The sequence below is a fragment of the Poecile atricapillus genome, chromosome 5 (genome assembly GCF_030490865.1).
Source record: "Poecile atricapillus isolate bPoeAtr1 chromosome 5, bPoeAtr1.hap1, whole genome shotgun sequence".
NCBI lineage: Eukaryota > Metazoa > Chordata > Aves > Passeriformes > Paridae > Poecile > Poecile atricapillus.
In genome coordinates, this window is record NC_081253.1 from 16341764 (window position 1) to 16363211 (window position 21448).

At 39.1% G+C, this 21448-nt stretch overlaps 1 protein-coding gene across 3 annotated transcripts in view; it reads right to left on the bottom strand.

The window, feature by feature from the left end:
• Positions 1-21448, bottom strand: part of ITGB6 (integrin subunit beta 6) — a 48801-nt gene that overhangs the window by 23724 nt on the left and 3629 nt on the right. The window contains exons 1-8 of one of the 3 annotated variants that reach the window (XM_058840312.1): positions 9505-9530; positions 9257-9333; positions 8439-8518; positions 5416-5620; positions 4261-4507; positions 3207-3372; positions 2530-2691; positions 1736-1831 (exon numbers count right to left, since the gene is read on the bottom strand). In XM_058840312.1, coding sequence (XP_058696295.1) covers positions 1736-1831; positions 2530-2691; positions 3207-3372; positions 4261-4507; positions 5416-5620; positions 8439-8518; positions 9257-9317 — 1017 coding nt within the window. In that variant the 5' untranslated portion in view covers positions 9318-9333; positions 9505-9530. Of the gene's footprint in view, positions 1-1735; positions 1832-2529; positions 2692-3206; positions 3373-4260; positions 4508-5415; positions 5621-8438; positions 8519-9256; positions 9334-9437; positions 9531-21448 lie in introns of those variants that run through there. The other 2 variants (XM_058840311.1, XM_058840313.1) reach the window with 2 other exon arrangements.

The following is a 21448-nucleotide window of genomic DNA, read 5'->3' on the forward strand; positions in this document are numbered from 1 at the left end:
TATGATTTTTTGTACTTTCTTTGACCAATTTTCCACATCACCTACAGGACAAAAAGCAGACCACAACAAATACAGCTATCCATATTAGTGAAAGAAAGCAGTATTAAAAGGCTAAATCAGCAGATAGACTATATTCAGTAGGATTACTGTACAAGCTATAAGATAGAAGGTCCTTGTACTTCCTTTTTTCTAACAAAGAAAGTAGCAAGAGCAAACCATTCCCTAGCTGGGTTAACTATGATTTTGTGTTTTGTGTTAGCTATAAGCCCTTGTTCAGTGTTCCCTGTTACCAGGGGAAGGGTACCTCTTGGTAACTTTGATACTGACATAAGACACAGGGATACTGAAATAGAAACATCTTGGTAAGAATGCCTGTGGACAACTTCGAGGGTGACCACAAGCAACTTCCAAGGTAAAATACAGTGCCACCAGCAAGAAAAATAGTTCTTTTGACAAAAAAAAAGGCTCTATAAATCAAACAGGTATTTTCAAACTACCTTCCCAGTAAAAGCCCTTATTCATGAAGCACGCATAAAAAAATCACCTATAAGGAAAAATATTTCACTTGTCATTAATTTGATCTCTATTAAGAAATTATTGGAGGCACTCCATTTGTAAGTGATCGACTTCTACTGTTATCAATCTAAATTTTCATGATCCAGCTCAGTATTCAATACAGTCTTCAAAAAAGCAAGGCAGTCAGTACTTCAAGACACAGTGTTCCTCCCCTTGTCAAGGCTGGAATCTGAGAATCAGTTTATGCAATTTGCGACTTTTGTCACTTTTGTCAAACAGCTGGAGCATCAGTCTTATTCAAATCAACTCCACCCCTGGAACCAGTTGCAGAAGTACTGGGAGGTCTTCCCTGGGTTAGACAGAAATAGAAAACCATCTCCCTGAGGTGGCTACCTCAGGGACTCAGCTGCTCTCTCTTTTCCCCTACTCTTTCTTTCCTATTTTCCATGTGCCAATCACAGCAGAGGAGCACCTCTCCTCATTACTGCACTTCTGGTGTTAATACAGAATGTTTTGCAAAGGCTTCTCCTTCAGAAAGCTGGTCTTATTGTATCACCAGGATCATCCTTATTGGCTTCCTCTCAGCCAACCTGAATAAATTTAGACAAGAAATTTCACTCTGCTTGTCCTCTTTCACACAGCAGAGTGTAACCAGGCAGCCAAGCTTAGGCTGCAAAACCCCTTAGTACCCATGGTGAACTCTTACCTAGAATCTCTTTTAGTGTGTTAAGATTTTTTTCCCATGAGCAGGACTAGACAGAAAATGAAATAATTGAAAGAGTCACAGAAATAAAGAAAAACCCAACAAACCAAGATCTCAGAGCTGAGCTCTGAAGATAGCTGCATGTTTCAAGGTATGTTCTCATCTTATAAAAGTAAGAAAAGGTTCAGCTCTCCTCTAGCCTTGTAAAATACAAAAGGCTAATTACAGTGATTACACTGCATAGTTTAGCAATGCATAGTTTGTCAATCCTTGATTTAAAGGATTAGTGCGATTCAACTTGAAATCCAATTTCAAAGTTACCTTAGAAGTCCAAAATCAATACGTGAAGAAGCACTTAAGCAGAAGAGCTTTCCTCTGATATACAATTTCCTAGTTATTTTTATCACATAATTATCTTGTAGAATTCAGTCCTTAGCACTAGAATTACTGCATCAGCTGTAAAAAAGGTGAACTTTAAAACAAACATTGCCAAACCGAACATTTTAGTTTGCTTACCTCATATATGTGAACTTGCTCATTTGTTACAGCAAAAATTAATAGAACATTGTTTTGCACAAGTTTGTCGATTAATTGTCCAATTGTGGGATACTCCTGCAAACAAACAAGAAAGGCACATCAACCTGTTTCTCACGTGCTTTCAGTTCCTGCCTCCCATGAAAGAAACATTCAAGTGATCATAATGAACACTTTGTTCATTATTATAATTTCCTCATGTTGTTTTTAAGGAGAACCCTCGGTGACAAGTACAAAGCCAGATTCCATAGCGGGAGCATTGGCTCAGTAGCATCTGTGTTATATATATCATATTTAATCCAAAGAACAACACTGCAGCAGAGCAACAGTATTTGTCCTACAAGGAAGACTGCAGTGTGTATATTCAGTATTTTTGAGCACTGAATCTTAAGCTGGTGAATGCAGGAATAGTGTCCTGCAAATTTTTGAACTGGTCCTGAATTGACACCCTTTCAGGGAACATAATTAATGCAAATCTTGCCTTCCCTGCAGAAAGAAATACTATTTAGTCTAATTGCATGGGCTTTCCTGTTGTAGAAATCATATTTATTCTTTCTTTTTTCTTAGTTATAATATATCCAAATTCCATACAAACACAGTTTTCTCTCTTTACTGAAACATGCAGTTACAAATAAAATAGATTACATGAAATATCTGGATTTCCCAGCTTTTACACATTTCAGTGTTAAAAGTGTAATTCACTAATTTTCTTAGTTGTCTGTGTTAGTCTTTAAATTTCCAAAATGTGAGAGTGTACAAAATTTATAGGCAATTACCAGAACAGTTGACATGGAATATTCATTATTATGGTCCAAATGACAATTCCCATCATTAGGAATAACAATCCCTGCCAGTTTACTGTCCATCCCGAAATGGGAATCAGCATCACTCACAAACACCAGCAAATGTAGAGAATCATTCCTCCATCCAATTTTTTCCTGTCATTTAAAACACATCAGATTAGCAAGATATATTGCATCACAACAAAGTAAAACAGTAAAATATTTGGAGAATGGCGTCTCAAAATAAATGAACAGCCTTGTTCTCAAGGAGGTATCAAAGACAACACATCTCCTAAGAAATTATGTTCATTCCATTGTCTTTGGCTAATATTTTGTTTCCCCATCCCTGTGTTTAATAACATGGGCTGGCCATGTTCATGTCAATCTGCTTACTACTCTAAACAGAGTTAATAAAAAAAATATTTAAACAGAAAACCAGACCCAGGAATTATAGCCATATTTTCCCCTGGCAATTAAAAGGAAACTTAGACTAAAATATCGCAATATGCATGTTTTACTTGTACAGCCAAAAGTATTTTCACACAAATTTAATGAGGCTCTTGGTTTGTGTTAAAATTTTTTGAAAAATAATCTGTCACTTTGAAATACCAACATATAATACTAGAAGAGATAATATATAGAATAATATTGTACCTAGAAGTTTAAATTACCTTGCAAACAGCTGCCTGCATAATTGCATCAAATCCTCCCTCTGGAGTGTCTATATTAGCAGAAATGCGCTGTCCTTTCACGATTTCATTGAATTTTTCAGCATCATTTGTTAGTGGCAAAACATTTTTATATCCAAAGGTGGGTAAACACTCATATGGTACACTTCTGCAAGAAAAGTGAGACAGCTTATGGATAATAGAGGGTGAAAAATCACTGGAATGGCTACTTCAGAGGCCTCCCTGGATTAGTTTTGGTCTTCTGTCTCTTGTCTGTGCCTGAGAAGATTTAGTGAAAAACCTAAGGTAATTAAAGAGCATTCAGTGACTTGGGCAACAGAAAAATATCCACATAAAAGTTGGGAAATGCCTCCAAGAGAAATTCAGCCAGTTACCAACATGCAGCCCTTGCCACACCCCCTGCTATGCCTTGATCTCATATTTGGAAGAATATTGGGATCTGTACCTCCTTAATGGCGTTCAGAGACAACCACCAAGGTGCTGCAGTCCTGCTCCAGGTTCTCCCCTACACGCGTTACCTAAGGGCTAGGGCAGCCAGGGGCTGCAGAGACTGCTGGACCTTAAGGGGAGGGGGGCAGGGGTGGGAAAAGCAGGAGAATAGCATTGATGGCTAAATGAGTCGGAGTTTGCAACTCCTTAGCATAGTTCATAAAATTCCTGTGGGTATATATATATATATATATATATATATATACATACATTTATACACATATTCCAGAAAAGGAAAGAAATTAAAGAAAAATAAAAAAAATAGAAAACTACATGCTGCTTAACCTTTTGTTAACATATTAAGCATATTGCAACTAGCAGCAAAAGCTAAAAGGAGACTCACTCCCAGGTTCCTCTATCCTAATAACATAAGACTCAACAGAGTGAAGATCAGAGGGTGAAATTAAAAGAACCAAAACTTGTTCCATGAACTGACTCATTAACAGCTGGAAGAGGGGAGAATTTCCAGTGAAATCAATTTTAGCCTAAAGATTAATATTATGACAGCATTGGCACGCAAACAGATGTAGGGACTTTCCCTGCCTACCTGCAAGGGTTGTTTATTTCTGCAGCTGTAGTTTTGATAAATGGTGAAACTGGTTTTTCAACAAAAGATCCAAATCCCAGTCTAAAGTTGCTTGTCAATTTTGACATCTCTTTGGAAAGAGTTGAACCCAGTTCTTTGATTGTATTCAGATCATCATCCATGGAAGCTGAAAGATCCATGAGGTAGTAGAGATCAATTGGATAATCTTCAGTCTGGCGAACCTTGATCTGTATTGTTTCTTCATGTCCTATTAAGGTCAGGGGAAAGTGAGATACATATCAGCACTTCTGTGCAGAGAACACAAGCAATGCCAATTTCTTCATAAACTTTTCTATGGTGACAATTATCTGGTATTTTAAACCACCAGTAGTATTAAAAAAAAAAAATCAAAAATTGTCTGTCAACAAAAATATCTCAAATAAAGGTCTGAAAAATTAAAAGTAGTTCTAATGTTTGGGTTTTTTCTGAACAGTTTTTCGTAATGCAATAAGCACAGAATTAAAATCAATTGCTATAATTTGAAAAAATATTAAAACATCCCTTCAGCAGTATGCATTTTTAGAAAATTTAGATATGAAACTAATTCAAACTAGAGGTAGCACTTTGGGGTCCTACCATATCCTTTATAAATTTAAACAAAGTCAAAGTATATACAGAGATTTTATTCTCAGTTCCAACAGTATGACCTGACCTAACTGGATGTCTCTTACTTATTTCTACTCCAAATTTTCTCCAGGAAAAATTCACATCTGAAGAACCCCAGGGTAGTTCTGGAATGCTACCATAAATGTCACTGGTACCTTGTAAATCCTCAAAGCAATATTTTATGCTGCCTCTGAGATACTAGACCAGCAGGGGAGAGGCACAGGAGCTTGGCTGGGGAGGAGCCAGGGGCTTTCATTCTCTCCCTGCCACCTCACTGGCAAGAGAAGAGAGGAACTAAAAATATATATCCTTATTTTTATGATGTACACAGCACTTCTGAAAATATTCTGAACTCAGCTGAACCTAGTTTTCATGCGATGAATCAACAGATAATTTTGGACTTAAAACAGGTTTTCGTCTTTATTCTGTCAAGATATCTTTTAGATTGTTCAATCCAAGAAGTTTCAGTTCTTCACACTGTCTGAAATAAACCTGTGAACTGTGACTTACCTGGTCGCAGCCTCAGAGTTAATTTCTGGGGATAAATCTGTGTGACATCAGAGCTGTTCTTCTGGGCTGATGCCGTTAGGGGATCATTTCTGTGAATTTCTACTTCTGAAATGGGAAACTCAATCAAATTCAACTGGCATCCTTTGGACAAAAGATTTTCCAAGGTATCACACCTCCCATGAATTCCAGCTGAGTCTGTGTAATTCTAATGCAAACAGGAGAAGGAAGGGATGAGTTAAATGTTTTTACTGACTAGCCACCAGCACCTGCCAGACAAAAGGTCAGTCCAATGCAGGGAATGGAAACAAAGGTGCAAGTTTGTGCAAACTAGTGCAGAACTAGATATAGGTGGCACAGAAACCCAGATTTGCCCTTCATGGGTCATGTCACACAGGTGTATAATTAATGTAACTTACACTGGCTTGTTATCCTGGGAGAAACTGCTCTATTGTTGGGGAATGGGAATTGTGCCACTCACTGCATTTGGCTTCTCACAGTACTGGGAATGATAACACAAAGCCCCTCTGAGCCACTGTTTTTTCTATTACAGGATTGTGCCACAAATTCATCAGTCTTTCCTACACAGTTTTGAACTGCTGACTGAAGCATGTCTTTTAATAAAAGAGGTCTTGCTGATAATAAACTCCTGGACAATTTGTGACAAACCCAATATGTGGGTAACCAGTGTTTACTGGTTCTTCTTTCTGGCCTACACTTTCTGCTCCACTCTCATTTAACCTGTTCACTGAAGCAGGCATTGAGTCCTTGTTCCTCTGCCTGGTGCCCAACAATGACCACAGCCTGTCCCCACAGTTCCTCAGCACCAGTGGTGCTCTCAGCATACCCACACCTAAATTTGGCCCAGCATCCTCCTTGACCTTCTCCCAGCCAGAGGAAATCACAAGCCTACACATATCAACTGGATATCTCACAGTTTATTTTCATTACTCAGTTGAAAGCAGTGATATGCATTCCTTTCCACAGCACTGCCACAGGGTAGGTACTAACCTCACATGGTGCTGAAGTTAATGGTTACTTTTACAAAGAGGCTTCTGTGTCTTATTACCATTTCCCAGAACTACATCTAGAGTTAAAATTCTCAAAATCAGTCAGCTGTCTCCCAGAAACTGCTCTGACCTGCAAGATTTTTGGTCCAAAACCTGGGCAATGTCTGACAGAATCAGCTCTGCAACATTCAATTCCTGGCAGATGGTCATGGGCCCATACCATGCATCTGCTCTTTTCTCCTAGGCTTGGGCAAGCAACCCATGCATCAGCCATTGGGCCACAAATATTCTCTGAATTCAGTCACTGAAAAACTTTCCATGCAAAATAAAACAAATTTGTTTTAAACCTATTAAAACCAGAATTATGACACTTTTTTTCCACCAAAATATCACCCTTCATGCCTGAAAATTGTCAGGGATCTTATATATTTAGGTGGAAACAGTGTTGAGGTACCTGCTGGGAACAGTGGCTTATTATCCTTCAGACTGAACCTGATGCCTTTGCTCAGGCAAAACTCTGACCCACTGCTTCTTGAATACAGTGCACATAAATGACATGTACCATTATAAACCTTTCACAGGAGATCCATATAATCTCCTTTAGTTACACAGTTTGTAACTTCAAAATGTGTGAAAAAACAACCTCTTATTTCAAATATGAAGTGTGTTCTTATCCTACAGAAAACAGTGGTTTCTTTAGAGGTGCTTTTGCTTGCTATGACACTAAAGCTCCTATGTTTTTTACATGCCTGATGTGCTGTTTTCTAACAAAGAAATGAATGAGCTTATGAACAAAGAAGGAAAATCTGAATCTTCACTGTTTACTACAGTGAAATTTTCAACAGTTTCACAGTTTTGTTTGCTTTGTATTTTTAACTCAATAAATCAATAATTTGTATTGGGCTCTTTTTCTTCCCTGAAAATACATGGCAGTAGTAAAAATTATGTGATCCAATTTCAACAAAATCCTCTTTTATAGTGAAAATATAAAAACTATTGCAAACACTCTAATGTGGGGTCCTTTAGACCTCCATGGTAACATATTATGCAAATGGCAAAAGATGTCTTTCTAGATTTTTTTTTAAATATGCAGTTTTTTCTTTCTTAGCTATTTCATGAAGAGTATTTTAGTCCCACACTAAGTGTCATTTTGCTGTACACAAGAACAATAAAACTGTTAGCAGCAAAGGTGTAATCCAGAAAATAAAATTAAAAATACTTACTTTATTTCTCTAGTATTTCTGACAAGTTTTTAGTTGCAATAGCTGACTACCTTGTTAATGCCAATGAACTAAGAGCTAGAACATTTACTGTCAAGTGGGGAGATACTATTTAGCACCATTTATAGGAGAAAGTTTTAAAAGCAGAGATGTGGAACCACTTGCCCAGGGCTGCACTGAAAATCTGAAACAAAGGTATAGGAAACAAATCCAGATGTATTTTTTAAGTCTAATGTTTTAGCCAGAACACATCTATATCATATAAATTATAAAGCCGACATTGTCATACTTAAAATCAACCACAGATTAATAACTTCTATATGGAAGTTTTATATCTGCAAACTTTTACACTGTTGATACCTGCAAACCTTCTGTTTACATTGTCTGGCTGGGCACATAATCTGTAAGATAGAGTCTGGCCTCTGACTTTGTGTCTTGTGCTTCATCATCAGTGCTGGGGGTGAGCTTGCCCTTGGGCTGATGATCTGAGACCCTCTAATAACATTTCTATTTCTGCCTTAGATTTGGAAGGTTGATGTTTTTGTGTTTTTTTTCAAACAAGCAAGCAAGCAAGCAAGCAAACAAACAAACAAACAAACAAATATCCAAACAACCATACTGTGAAAAACAGACCATGTAGAGTAGATTAAATTCCACTTCTGATCCCCAGGAAGACTTCACTAAGTGCTGCATGCATTACAAAACCGTGGGCTGACCCAATTAAGTCAATACTTCATCACTCGGAGTGACTACAAAGACTTCAAGTCTTACTTTGAGTTTTTTTTTATCACTCTACCTCTTGCAAACACCAAGCGCAGTGTGGTCCGGAAAGCAAACAATCTTCACAAGTCACTGCGCTTTCCTGAGAACAGGTCCCTGAATTTAAATCCAAGAAGATAAAAGGCTGTTAATAATATGCTTAATCATTCAATTTATGAAGAAACTTGTCATTTAGAGAATGTAGGTGGTGAAAAATGCACACATTTAGCCGTATTTAGGATGACTGATAAAATTTCTTCTTAACGGTAGTTCTATTGGTAAAAGATTAACTCTCCAATAAAGATTCAAACCTCAGAATTGCTGGCAATTAACATACCTCCTTTTGCCTGCCTTATGGGTGGCATTCACTTAGAACATATTAACTGGTTCCCTCCAGTCCACCTGATAGAGTGTTACATGTGTTTCTAGTATGGTGTAGGTAAGTAATTTCCAGCATTGCCAGGGATATTAAAAGAACAGATTTATGCTCACTCTCTATGCATAAAATTGCTTCACTCAGCTCTGTAGATACTTGATATGATTTTTATCCATTGTGTAACTGCTAGAGAAACACTCAGTCATATGTATAATATGAAAGATTCTTAGCAGATCAAACGGTGATTAGTGAAAAACAAAATTGTTCGAATGTCTGTCTCTTTCAAACCTGTTGTGTTATGTAATGGCCACCAAATTGTAGATGAATTGGCAATGCAGCCCTACAGCAGTCAAAAAAAAAAGTCATTAAACAGAAAGGAAAGATTAAATACAGAAGACAGAGAGCTATTTCATGTCAACTTCAAGCAAGAAACAATGCAAAATGGTTTTGAAATGGATCACCCTGCCCCTTAGCCTTACCTTGCACATAGTTATTTCTTTGCAGAAATAGGAAACAGAGGCAAAGCAATTCAATCCCCATTCGTTTTCAGTGCTGGCTGCATGACAGAAAAATATTAGCTTGTTAATTATCGTCTGCGTAAAGGTAGAATGTCGTAAAAACCACGCATTCCTAGAGGGAATGTTTTCAGATGTCACGTACACCGGATTGCGAGGAAACTTCAACCCCAGCGGGACAGACCATGAACAAAAGTGAAAACAAGGGCTACCTGGGCAGGTAAAGAGGACAAGCTGTGCACACAGTAACGTGAACATGGTTATCACTTCCTTGTTTTCTTGGACTCCTTATAAGGCATACGGGGAAAATTCATTCAGGTGAAGATTTCGGTCAGTCCCAGTCACTCTGGGTCCTAGAGCAACCCAGCCAAGAGACCGCGTATAACAACCCTTTAAGGGCTCCTTCAAAATAACACCTTTAATTGTGCCCTGAGGGGAGATGGATCATTAAGATTGCCAAGTGAGTATACCTGGAGAGATATAAAAATCCCACTTTTTCAGATTTCCTGATGTGAAGGGAAACTCACAAAGGCAATTGTGGAAAAAAACAAAAACCAAAAAACAACACAAAAAACCCAACAAAAAACCAAAGAAGCAAAACCAAAAAATCAATCACAGATTAAAATGGAGGACTTGGCTTCAGTACTTCAAGATACCAAGTACATTGATTTTATTAACATTCCAAACTGAAAGGGAAATGCTGCAGTTGTGGATTTTTCTAATATACAGAAGAAGGAATAATTTAATTCCCAGTACAACAACTGACTTGAAAAAATAATCATGTCAGCCTTAACTCTGCCTAATAAGTGGCCGAATATGCTACAGCACAGAAATGACTGCATAACAAGTTATTGCTATCTCTCCTCTGCCTTCTCAAACTGAAATGAATGCAAAATATGTATTCTTTACCACCTTATTAAAAGGAAATAAAATATTTTATTTCCAAATTTCATCTCTTCCCATCTTTTATGCTCTGCTATTGTCTGTTTTAAAAATCATTTGTTCAAGACAAGTCCTGTCTTTTCATAAGGATCTGCAATAGTAAAAGTAGGGATGGGTCCGTATTAAATAAATTCAACATGCCTGAAACATTCCTGGGCATTGAGGCCAGCTGGCACAGAAAGACCCGAGTTTATGATCACAAAGGACCTATTGGGACCATTCTAGCAACCAAATTGTGCCCAGAAATGGTTTGCAGTGTTAATTGGGAGAGGTCAAATTCATGCCAGGAAGCATTTTAACAGACTAATAGCATAGACAATCTCATTCTAGTGCCTGGAAATATTCCCAGGCACATCCAATTATACTAGTATTTACACAGACTATGGGTAGTTTCAGTAGCAACTCAAACTGGATTACATCAGACTACCTTTGCTCTGCCCTTGTGTTCCCACCCCCTCGCTCTTACTAGTCAGCGTTCGTGTCCAAACACGCCGTGTTTTGAGCTGATCCAACTAAAACCCAATCACCTTCTGTGGGGAAGGTGGAGGGCTGGTTTTCATCTGGTTGGGTCCCCTAAACCCTGTGGCTAGTTCAGAGCTCAAGGCAGAACTGGCAGGAAGGGTGAGAATATGTTAGGTCAAATTTAGCCCAGTTTAGGCTGTTGTGGAACCATATCTTAACATTTCTATTTACAACAACATTCCTAAGTCTCCTTCAACTGCTCTCTATGTCTCAGAGTGCCCTTTGTAAGGCACTTGTTCAGCTACAGCAATTTCCTGTGGCATGAAAAAAGCATTGATTAGATTATGTTCCCTCAGTCTGTGAAGACACAACACTGTGAGAATTACATAAGGTCAAAAAGAAGTGGAATCAACCAAAAGTGTTTGCTCTTGCTAAGAAAAACATCCTCCTGCAATATGCCATTCAAATATCCTACTTCCCTGGGTCTGACTGACATTTGTGTATGTGTCCTTTAATATTGTTACTGTGCAGCCTTGCAGCCCTCCTCTTTCTCTTTCAGTTTCTTTCAGCCAGCTCTTTCTCTTTCAGTGTGGGTCACCTTGTAGCTCTTACCAGCTACTGGCCCCTGGTAACACGGGAGCACCTCAGAGAACAGGGCTCGGTGGCAGTCCTTCACCACCACAAGGTACCAGCCACCAGCAGTGTCTCAAACTAAGGACCAGCCAGCTGAACAGCTGGCAATTAGCAAATGCTTATTCTTAGACTCAAGATATCAAACGTTGAAGTGTAGAGAGAATTAATAATAGAGCCTACATAAAACTTACAAATTCTGTTTGATATTATCAGTTTCTCACTTGCTTGTGAGGTAGTATTTTATATAGGTCTTGACAAGAATAGCATGGCTGGAGGCTAAGTGCCTGCTTCTGAGTGAGTGAACTCAGACTATCTGAATTAAGTCTTTCCTGAACAAAATAGCCAAGTTTCTGCAAACTGTTAGGAATAGACCTCTCTGGACTGTCTGGAGAGAGCAGAGAAGGAAAAGAAAGTAGCAACAACAAAATAAAAACAGAAACAACAAAACAGAAATAACAAAAACAGACAAGGAAAAAAAAAAGAAACGGAGAGCAGGAGCCTAAGAGAGGTCCTGAAAGAGAGACAGTGTGCACCAAGAGTAAACCTTGGGCAAGGTAAGAATACCTAGACAGGAAGCAGACAAATTATTCTTGTTTTGAAACATCACCTGAGATAACTAAAGGTAAATTGACCAGGAAGTTCCTGTACTAGATGAATGCTTTATTTGCTTTAATTATCACTAGAAGAGTAGAATCTCAATATGGAGTAGCCGTGCTGATGTGGGAAGGATGCATAAAATGCTCTGGGCATTGCTTGACTTGACAGCAGGGTTCCCCGTCTTCATAAGGCTTTTAATACAGTCTTGCATCACCCACCCAAATTAAAGGCACTGATTCAATGAGATACAAGGAAAAGGTATAGAAAGAATGCAATTATTATTGTTTCCATCAGCCACTATATCTTCATTTCGGAGCAAATACTGGTCTCTATTAAAACAGAGTTACAGTTTTCAACTGACACATCCAAACAGAAAACAGCTGTTTATTGTTCAGTGTAGGTAAAGCTGAACAATGCAAGTGTTCCCTCCATTCCTGGCACAAATATAGCTCTGAGCTCTCAGCTTCACACACAACCCAGCTCTTAATTCCCAGTGGTCTTGTCATACACACTCACACCCTGAAAGCCTGGAAAAATATGAAACTATTTAAAGTCTGAATGTCCCCCAGCTGAGATGATTCTCAGAATATTAACAAAGGTGCAGGCACTTGCACTTGAGAAAAGCTTTCTCAAGTTTGTGAGGTGGAGTCTCCCTTCTGTCCACCCTTATTCATCTCCTCAATGCATCTGAAAGATGCAAAGGGCTGCACTCCTTAGGTCAGAGGCAGATTGCTTTGTACTTGAAACATCTGGTGACTTTATCCTCTGTCTGGTTGGATTCCCAATGAAATCTGGAAAGCTCCTCACAATCTCTATTGGGGAATCAAATTAGACTTCAAAATTTCAGTCAAACTTTTTAACCTGAAAGGTGGTATGCGAAGATTCTACAAAAGTCTACAGGTTAAAACACTTTTCTCCCAAAGAAGACATATGTTCCACAGCTGCATAGTCAAGTGCTTCCATACTCTTGAGCCAGCAGAAATGGAAAGCATTCTCTTTGGAAAGTCTGCACAGAAATTTATCCCCCAGCAGACTGATAGACCCAGTTCCAAAGAGGAGCAATGGCAGATGTTTCAGAGGATGGCTGTCAGTTAGCTAAGCAATGAAGGCTGAAAAAAGTTTCTAAGCTTGAAACTTTGATCTATCTCTAAGGAGCGGGAGACGATGTGAGTGTCCACAGAGAGGTGCAAGACTTCTGCACACAGGCCACTACTGACAGAAGCCACACACAAGTAAGGCACAGACACTGCAGGGACTGCCCTGCCTCTGCCTCAGTACAGATCCACCAATGCTTTAGGGAGAGCTGACAAAAACATCTCAAGAGGAAGCAACAATCCCCAACAAACAGCTGTATTTAATGTTTGCTGGAAATTCACAGCAAAGGTGAAAGTTAACAAATCGGCAACTTTTGCTTCTTTAGTTTTGTTTGTTTTGGTTGGGTTTTTTGGAGTTTTTTTGTTTGGTTGGGGTTTTTGGGTTTTTTGGTTTTGTTTTTTTTTCAGTTGATACATCTCTCTCTTTCCTTATTAATCATCATGGTGGGCGGTGAGTATTGCTCCAACAGAAAATGACATCCATTCAAAGAAACTGCTGTAAGCTTATGAGTCCTGTATGAGTGACCTGGAGGCTGCTGAAAGCAAAGATCTGAACATACAGTGATGGAGCTGCTTCATTTCAGCTCCTGTGTTTTAGGGTGGGATGGGGTCATATCCTTTTAGGGGCCTATGACCAAAACACTGCCTCAGAGCCCAGTGAGACGTGGTCTCTCCTGCCCTCCAGGTGCTGTTTTCAAGCATGGCTACACACGATGGAGTGCAGTTTTGGAAGAAGAGGAGGGGTGTCTGTAGCCTTTTCTGGAGGGTCTCTGGAGCTAGAGAATCACACAGAGGAAAGGAATTTTCCCCTCTGGCTCTGACCAAAACAAGGTGTTGGGAATTGGTGACTCAGGTTGTGATTCATGCTCTGGTCTCCTCTTGTTTCCGGAGCAGGTGCTGCTGCTACAGGAGGGCAGGGAAAGAAGTCAACAACCTGCCTCTGAGCAAACAGAGGGGGAAGAAGGAGGGACTGCTCACAGACTGTAGAGTAGCAGCAGGCAGGAAACTCAGGGTGTTTTCAATTTATGTTCACCTTGCCCACAGCCCTGACCTGGCTGGTTCCAGCCAAGGGCATGAGGAAACCTTTGTTCTCAGTTTTTTTGGCATGGGTGAGCAACGTGAAAGATTTATTTGCTTTTCAGATTTGAATATACTCTCACACTCAAATAATCAGACCTCTGAACTGCAGAAGGGCTCAGGTGGAACTGGTAGGAAAGTGGAGTGGGACTGCCAACCAGCCCATGACATTTGAATTATGCCAGGGACTTCCACGCAGCCCATCAAATCTCACCTTTGTTTCTGTCCGCTTCTACTGGTTACATGGTACCCCTTGCTTTCCCTACACTATAAAAATGTGGGGCAGAGACAGCAGAGCAAGCACTTCTCAGTGCTGGTGGGTGATCATGGGGATGGAAACTACACTGAGCGCTGACTCCACAGCTCCTCAGACCCCTGCACTTCAGCTCAAGAGCTTTTTAGAGCTTACTTTGTTCAGATTAATGCTAAATTCAAATCAAACCCGCAGGCCCCATCACAGAAGGGACAAGGTGATGGCCTTGCTGTTGCAACAATGCCAAGGGAAAGGCAACACTTTATCACAGCCCTGCAGCAGGCCAGGCTTGTCTTTGGAAAAGACTGGTTGGGTAAACACAATGTCTTCAAGCCTAACCACTCGTGGAAATTCTAAACTGTGGAGCTGGGATTAAATCACTTGTAAAAAGTGATTCTGCTCCGTTTTTATGAACAGAAAATAGTTTTATAGCTGACCTTATTGTACTTAGACCTATAGAGGTATGGTGCTTTGACAAAACACAGGGTTTGAATAAGGTTATTCTAGAATAAACAAAACAGATGAGAATGCTTAGCCTAGCACTCAAGCAGCTGCTAAACAAAACTGGGCTCAGGTACTGCATGAAAGCAGCTCCATTTCTGAAGCCTCCCAGAGCTATTCTAGACTCGGCCAGTTTGATTCCATTTACAGACACCCGGCACTCAGGCCACTCGTCCTCGCCAGCGGCTGCCGTCTCTTTTTGAGAAAAGAGCAGATTTATGGCTTCGGGAGCCTTTTGTGCAGAGTGCTGCCATCTTATGGCTACTCTGCTCCTCTGGAGTAGGAAAATGAGTACTCTCAAACTCATGTGGGAAAAAGGTGATACCGAGAGACCTGTTACCTTCTGACAATATTTTGCTTTGGGACTTACAGAAAAACCTTTGGAGATATTCACATCTTTGTAAAACTATTTATTCATTCATGTTATATTAGAATTGTAATTTTGTTTGCATCCTTTTTTTCAAATACCATCTCTCATATTAAACAGAACATTACTTCCATTGTCTTTATTATAAGCTTGGTTACAAGCTTCTAAAATGTCTGAAATTTTTTGCAATATCTTTATCACTGTAAATTATTTCTGTATTTTATAAATCTTGCCTTATTCTTACGTGTTTCTTCTGAAAGCAAGAAGGAAACTTAAACCAAGAGCATCTGCTCACATGCAAACAGGAACATTGAAAAAATAATATTATTCAGAATGATCACTGCTTCTACAATTCTTAAAGTGGTGGTCAGAACTGCCGATATTATATATCCAATAAACTCATGCAAAACTAGGAATATGTAAATAGAACCACCTCTAAATAAAAGTAAATCAAACTAAATCAATTCCAAGCATTTTTCTGAGTAATACCAAAATAATAAGACAGAGTAGATTTTCTCAGACAATGTTTTCCAAGAGTTCAAGATGATTAATCATGTAAATACTGTCAATAATATTTGATCCACTGACACCTTATGCTTCTTATCTCATGTTTGTTGTGCTCTAGTTTGACACTTAGCAAACAGATTTATCAAAATTCTAAACCAATCTTAGAAAAAGTTAATTCTTAACATTTTGTAGCATGTTAATATGACACAAGTCATAGAGTCATGCTTTCTATCTGAACCAATACATTAACAGAAATTTCAAAAAACACTACTGCCACAGTAATAAAAAAGAGAGGGCACAACACTGCAAGGGGTCTTACAGACACCGAAGATGTGTCCTTTCACCTTACACATTCTCTTAATAAACGTAATAAATCCATCAAAAGTCCTGCTTGACTCTCTGGCAGGGAGGCAAAGAGAAGGCGGCTCTACTCACCAATATGCCAGAGCTACACGAATTCGTATCATCCAATTTGCAAGCAAATAACTTCCATTTTACTGGGATACCCACACCTACAGTAGCTTGGCCCTGTCACTCTTACTAGAAGGCTGTTTCTGAGACTTCACTATCTCATGGCTGGAAACTGCCTCAGCTCCAGCCTGGATGGACTAACTTTCAATATATATACATTTATTTTAATGACAACATTGTCTGGCAACTTAAATAGCTTCTTTCCTCCCTAGTATTTGCCCTGCCCTTCTTTCCCCTCCCCTTGATGTATTTATAGAGAGCAATTGTATATCCCTCATTCTTTGTTTTGCTCAGTACTACTTTTCTGCATTTCTTTCAATGTACTTTCCTAATTACAGCTGACAGACTGTTCTCAATACCCAGAGGAGCTTTGACCAGAGGAACCTCCTACAATGCTGTTTGTACTCAGGTACAATCCCTTCTTTAAGTCTCCTACATGATATCTAAGGAAGATAATTTTGGCTTTTCCTATGGCTCCACCCCAGTTCTCTCAGGATCCTTCTATGACTGACCAAGACATTTTGGTCTTCCTCTTACCCAACCAACTTGCCACAATTTACAGCAGAAATCATTTCTACCTCTGTCTGGGTATGATGCAGCACTTGCACTCTTAAATTCTACCTGACACCTCCAGTTCTCTGTTCCTTCATGATGGGACAGATATTTTTCTCATCTGACCACACCACTTCTAACGGCCATGGAAGTGTTGACACTTTGAAGGACTAGATTAAAGAATAAAGCTTGAAAACCTCTAGCCAACCCTAAGGTAGCCTTGTAATTCCCTTTCCAGAGCAGATGGCACCATACAAACATTTCCCCAGCCCTACTATATTGTATCAAGCATTTATTGGTTATTTTCCCTATTTTATCTTCACACAACTCTTTATTATTTCTTGCAAAATGCATACAAAATTTCCAGATTACCAAGGCTAGTTAATGAAGCTGTAGATGTGAGGTTACTTCTTCCTCTGCTCTTTCTCTCTCCTTTGTTTTGGGACATCTTTAAAGAAAAACTTCATCCTGTACCAGAAATTTATTTTTTCTTCTTTGAGCAATTTAGGATGGATAACGAACACTACTTCACTATGGGCATACTACACCTTGTTAATTATAAAAAAATTTCAAGTTTGTAAATATTAGCTTTTATTTCTACAGATTCTTCCATTTTTCTCCATGATCTGTACCATTATCTTTACAGAAAAGAAGAAAGAGAATTTGTTTGGGAATTTGTTTGGTTTGGGCAGTCTTTAATCTCTACACAGTCTTTAATCTCTGCCAGAGAGAGAGAGTACTTGCCACCTACCAGACTCCCTTTTATTTGTGTGATACGAGAAACCTTTACTTTTTCAAGTATTGTTACAGATGGTATGCCTGCAAACTTGACAGATCTGACTGCACCCTCCGCTTCCAGGTTCCCAAAATACCATTTTCACTGGTATGGTGGGGGCTTTCACTCTCTTTTCTAATTCCTAATTTTTTTTTTATTTTTTTTTTTATTTGTAAGGTGCTAGTACTCTCCATTGTCTCCTTACAGTACAAATTACAGATTTTTAAATTATTATTTAAGTTAAATTTGAATAGGTTTGGAGCCTTCATCCAATTAATAGCATTAACTAATTTCTTTAGGTACAATACTTCACAAGGACAAATTTTGAGAAACTAACAGGCCTATTCTTTTTCATTCTTTCATTTCTTTTCAATTTAATCAAGTTGGGATAACTTTAGCTAGGTTATTTTCTACAACCAGCTGCTCTATGTCATCATTACCTAACAAAGATCACCTAGAATAGCATCATGGTAGTCCAGTGACTGCTTGCTGATGAAATCTGCCAGCTATTACACCCTGGAATAACTGGCTCTACAGTTATCAGCAGCATTTGCTTTATACTCTATTTCTGACGAGTTAAAATCTCCTGCAGTGAGGCAGTGCCTGGGAGCTTCTCTTTCATGCTTGTAGCCATCTGAGTTACACTCTCTGGACAATGTTCCTTAGTGGTCCTTCACAAGATCTTCAGTTTGGCAGATCCTGTTCTGCCCAGACCACCTCTCTCTGCCTCTGCAGGCAACTTCACTTCTGCCAAGGGATGTCTCTGTGCCACTGGTTTAATTTCTAGTTTTCTTAAAAGACAACACATTAATATAAATGTGTTTCAGTTGTAGATCACCTGTCCACCATCCTTCACTATTCTTGAATCCTGCAGCTCGAGCCTGTGTTTGCAGCTTTTGTACACAAACATCTCGACTCTCTTCTATGACAATGTGCATTTTTTTTTTTTAAGTGTCACATCTCTTTTATTCCTAACACCCACGCCACATATACCACATTCCCACACGTGTCAGTGCTGATTTTGCCTGTCCATTTTTCTCCCAGCTGATATTTTTCTCGCTAACTTATTCACCATGCTCTGCTTTTCAGAACCAGGCATCAAAATCACCTATGAGTGTCCCCCAACATTCTCTGCTATTTCTTAGAATTCTTTTATTGACTATATATATATATATATATATAAACCACCATATATATATATATACTCTATTCTTTTGTAACATGCTACATGGTCTAACAGGAGTTGAGTAGATCTAGTTAGCGTTACATCTAGCTTTTATACTATAATGATACCAATTATAGCAACCTTGGTTCCAGAAAATCAATGCCATGTTTGCTCCAATGGAGTTCATCCAGCTTGTGTGAAAAATCCTCCTTCTTCTCAAAAGCTAAATTCCTTACAACACTCCTCATAACACCAATTCTTAAGACATCTGCTGCTCTTTATTATCCCACATGCTTTAACACACCCTTTTCAGGAATGAAACCCTGAAGTGGGAGCTTTTCCTTCAGGACAAACCTACTCACACCGATTTCCTCTGGGCTTTCTTCTTTCCAGTGCTCATTCCTTTAGTCTTTTATCCTACAATGTGAGCTGGTACAGTTATATTTCATTCCATAAATGATTGCACTGCCAGCAGCACTAAAATGACTTCTGTTTTATAAATGGAATAAATAATAAACTGCATGCACATACTGTGTGTGTATTTTCCTGGAATGCAAATATTTTAGCTTAAAACTATTCTCTAATAGTACCGCTGAACTTATATTTATGAGGCAGTTTTAAAATAGCTTCTGTTAAAATAAGTATTTTTGCATGAAAGAGCTAAAGTGAAAGATTGAATATACTTTTCAACTTGAGTAGCTTTGTGAAATGTCTCATCAGTTCTCCTGGAGATATTTTAGTCATTGGGAGTTAATCATTACTTGAAATTATGGGAAAAAACCTATTCAAAGCCAGTCTACCGTGTCGTGTTGTGTTAGGGAAGAAAGGCAGACACTGACTCATAGCTGTCAGTTATTTATTCAGTCAGTTGTGATGTGATTCTTTCCAACATTATTTTTCTTTTGATCTACACTAAGACACTGATCTGGTGGATGAAACTTTCTCAGTTAGAGCAAGACCCTGTCCACCCTAATCAATAGAGACATTTGAGTGTCAAAATACCAGAGGAATACTACAAAATTTTAAAACAGTACAAGAAATATATATAAAGGTAAAGAGGTCAATGAGTTAACATTAATCTGGAAGAGGCATCTGAGTGTCCTCTAAAATCAGAAAAATTATGCTTAGCAGTGTCTGAGAGCAACAGGAAAAACCAAGAAATAATTCAAGCAGGTCAAACACTGGTGCTAGGTTTGCTCCCAGGACTGTGCCACGTCATGGATGTGGCAACAACCAAACCTCCAGCAAACAGCAGACACTGGGCTTGGGCTGACACGCAGGAGGTGCCTCACTCTGCACTTCCCATAGATAGTCAAGAGCAAACTGGTTCCTAACTTGGGCATATCCGATGCTACAGGACACGTTTTCTTTCTATACTACAATGACAGGCAAGCTCTTCTCTAGCTGTGTAGTGTGTCAACTTTCTTGCATGTAGGGAAAACACAAACACCTTCTTCTACCTGTGTCATGTTGATATGAAGATTAGACAAGATGGGTACATGATGCAACAATCAAAAATCATGGTAAAAATTTGAATTTAGATTATCTAACTAATAGTGTCAGCACTTGTGGAAAATGCCTATTTGACACATTCTCATGACGTCACAATTTTCTGTGTAATTTTGTGAAATTTGATCACAGTTTTGAGCAAACAGAGAAGTAAACAAACCCATTGCAGTTGTTTATTCAGATTGTGCTGACACACAGCTATTCATGATGCCTGTGCATCACATTACTGATAAAAACATTCATTTTTACTAGGTCTACATCATCAGTTTGCTTAAGGGGAGTAATAAAACCTATTTTTCCTTCATCCTGAGCTGATACTTATGTTCTCATGCGTTACCATCTGATTTGTCTTGACCACTTTAATAGGGGTATTTTTCTCTTCTTTCCCTGCTGTTTCAACGTCCCCTCTTAAGTTTATTTGCTGTGCTTGTGGGTTGAGCAATGACAGTTTGATTTAGCTCATGCTTCTGAACTTGCATACTAATGAATCTTTCAAGACTTGGCCTTTTGCTTATATTCTTCTAAGTTCATGGATTTAGGGTGCATAGTTTTCTTCATGAACCTGGTATTATGCTGCTTCTGTTGCTGCAGTAAAGCTTGAGGAAGGTTGTCACTCACAAGTAGCTTCTGTCCTCTTTCTAGAGCAAATCCAGGCTCAGTTTTCAGACAAAGCATCACAAGCTCCAACCTGGGAAGCCATCCTGGCTGAGGAAATTCCTCAGTGCAGTTCTTGTGGCAGAAATCTGACAATCTCTATCTGTTTACAATGTCTATTAACACTCTGAATAACAGCACAGGCACCACAGAGGCCTTGACTCTATTCCACAAGGATGGCAGGTAAATATTGCCAGAAATATAACAGTCCACTGTCAGGAGCAGGGGATTTCCAAATCTGAGCCTGAAAGCCTGGGTGGAGGACAGCCAAGCACAAGAGATGTGGAAGCCAGGAAAGGGTCAGAGAGGGAGCAAAGCTTGCTGAAGCTGATTTTAAACAGCCATTTGAGGTATTGGCTGTGGTTGTAATATCCACCACTGTTGGGTGAGATCAATTGCTGCTACCATGTTCTCAAGGAGGGAAGAAGCATCTCCTAAAGATGCCAAGGTTCACCATTCCAAGTAGGTTTTTTGCCCTGGGGAGAAATGACAGCATTTGCATTTTCTACTCCCAGACAGTTCTGCTAAGTGAAGAAAAACCAATCTCTCCATGACCCTCATGAGACGCCTCTGCAGACACAGCCAGAAGGCTTTATC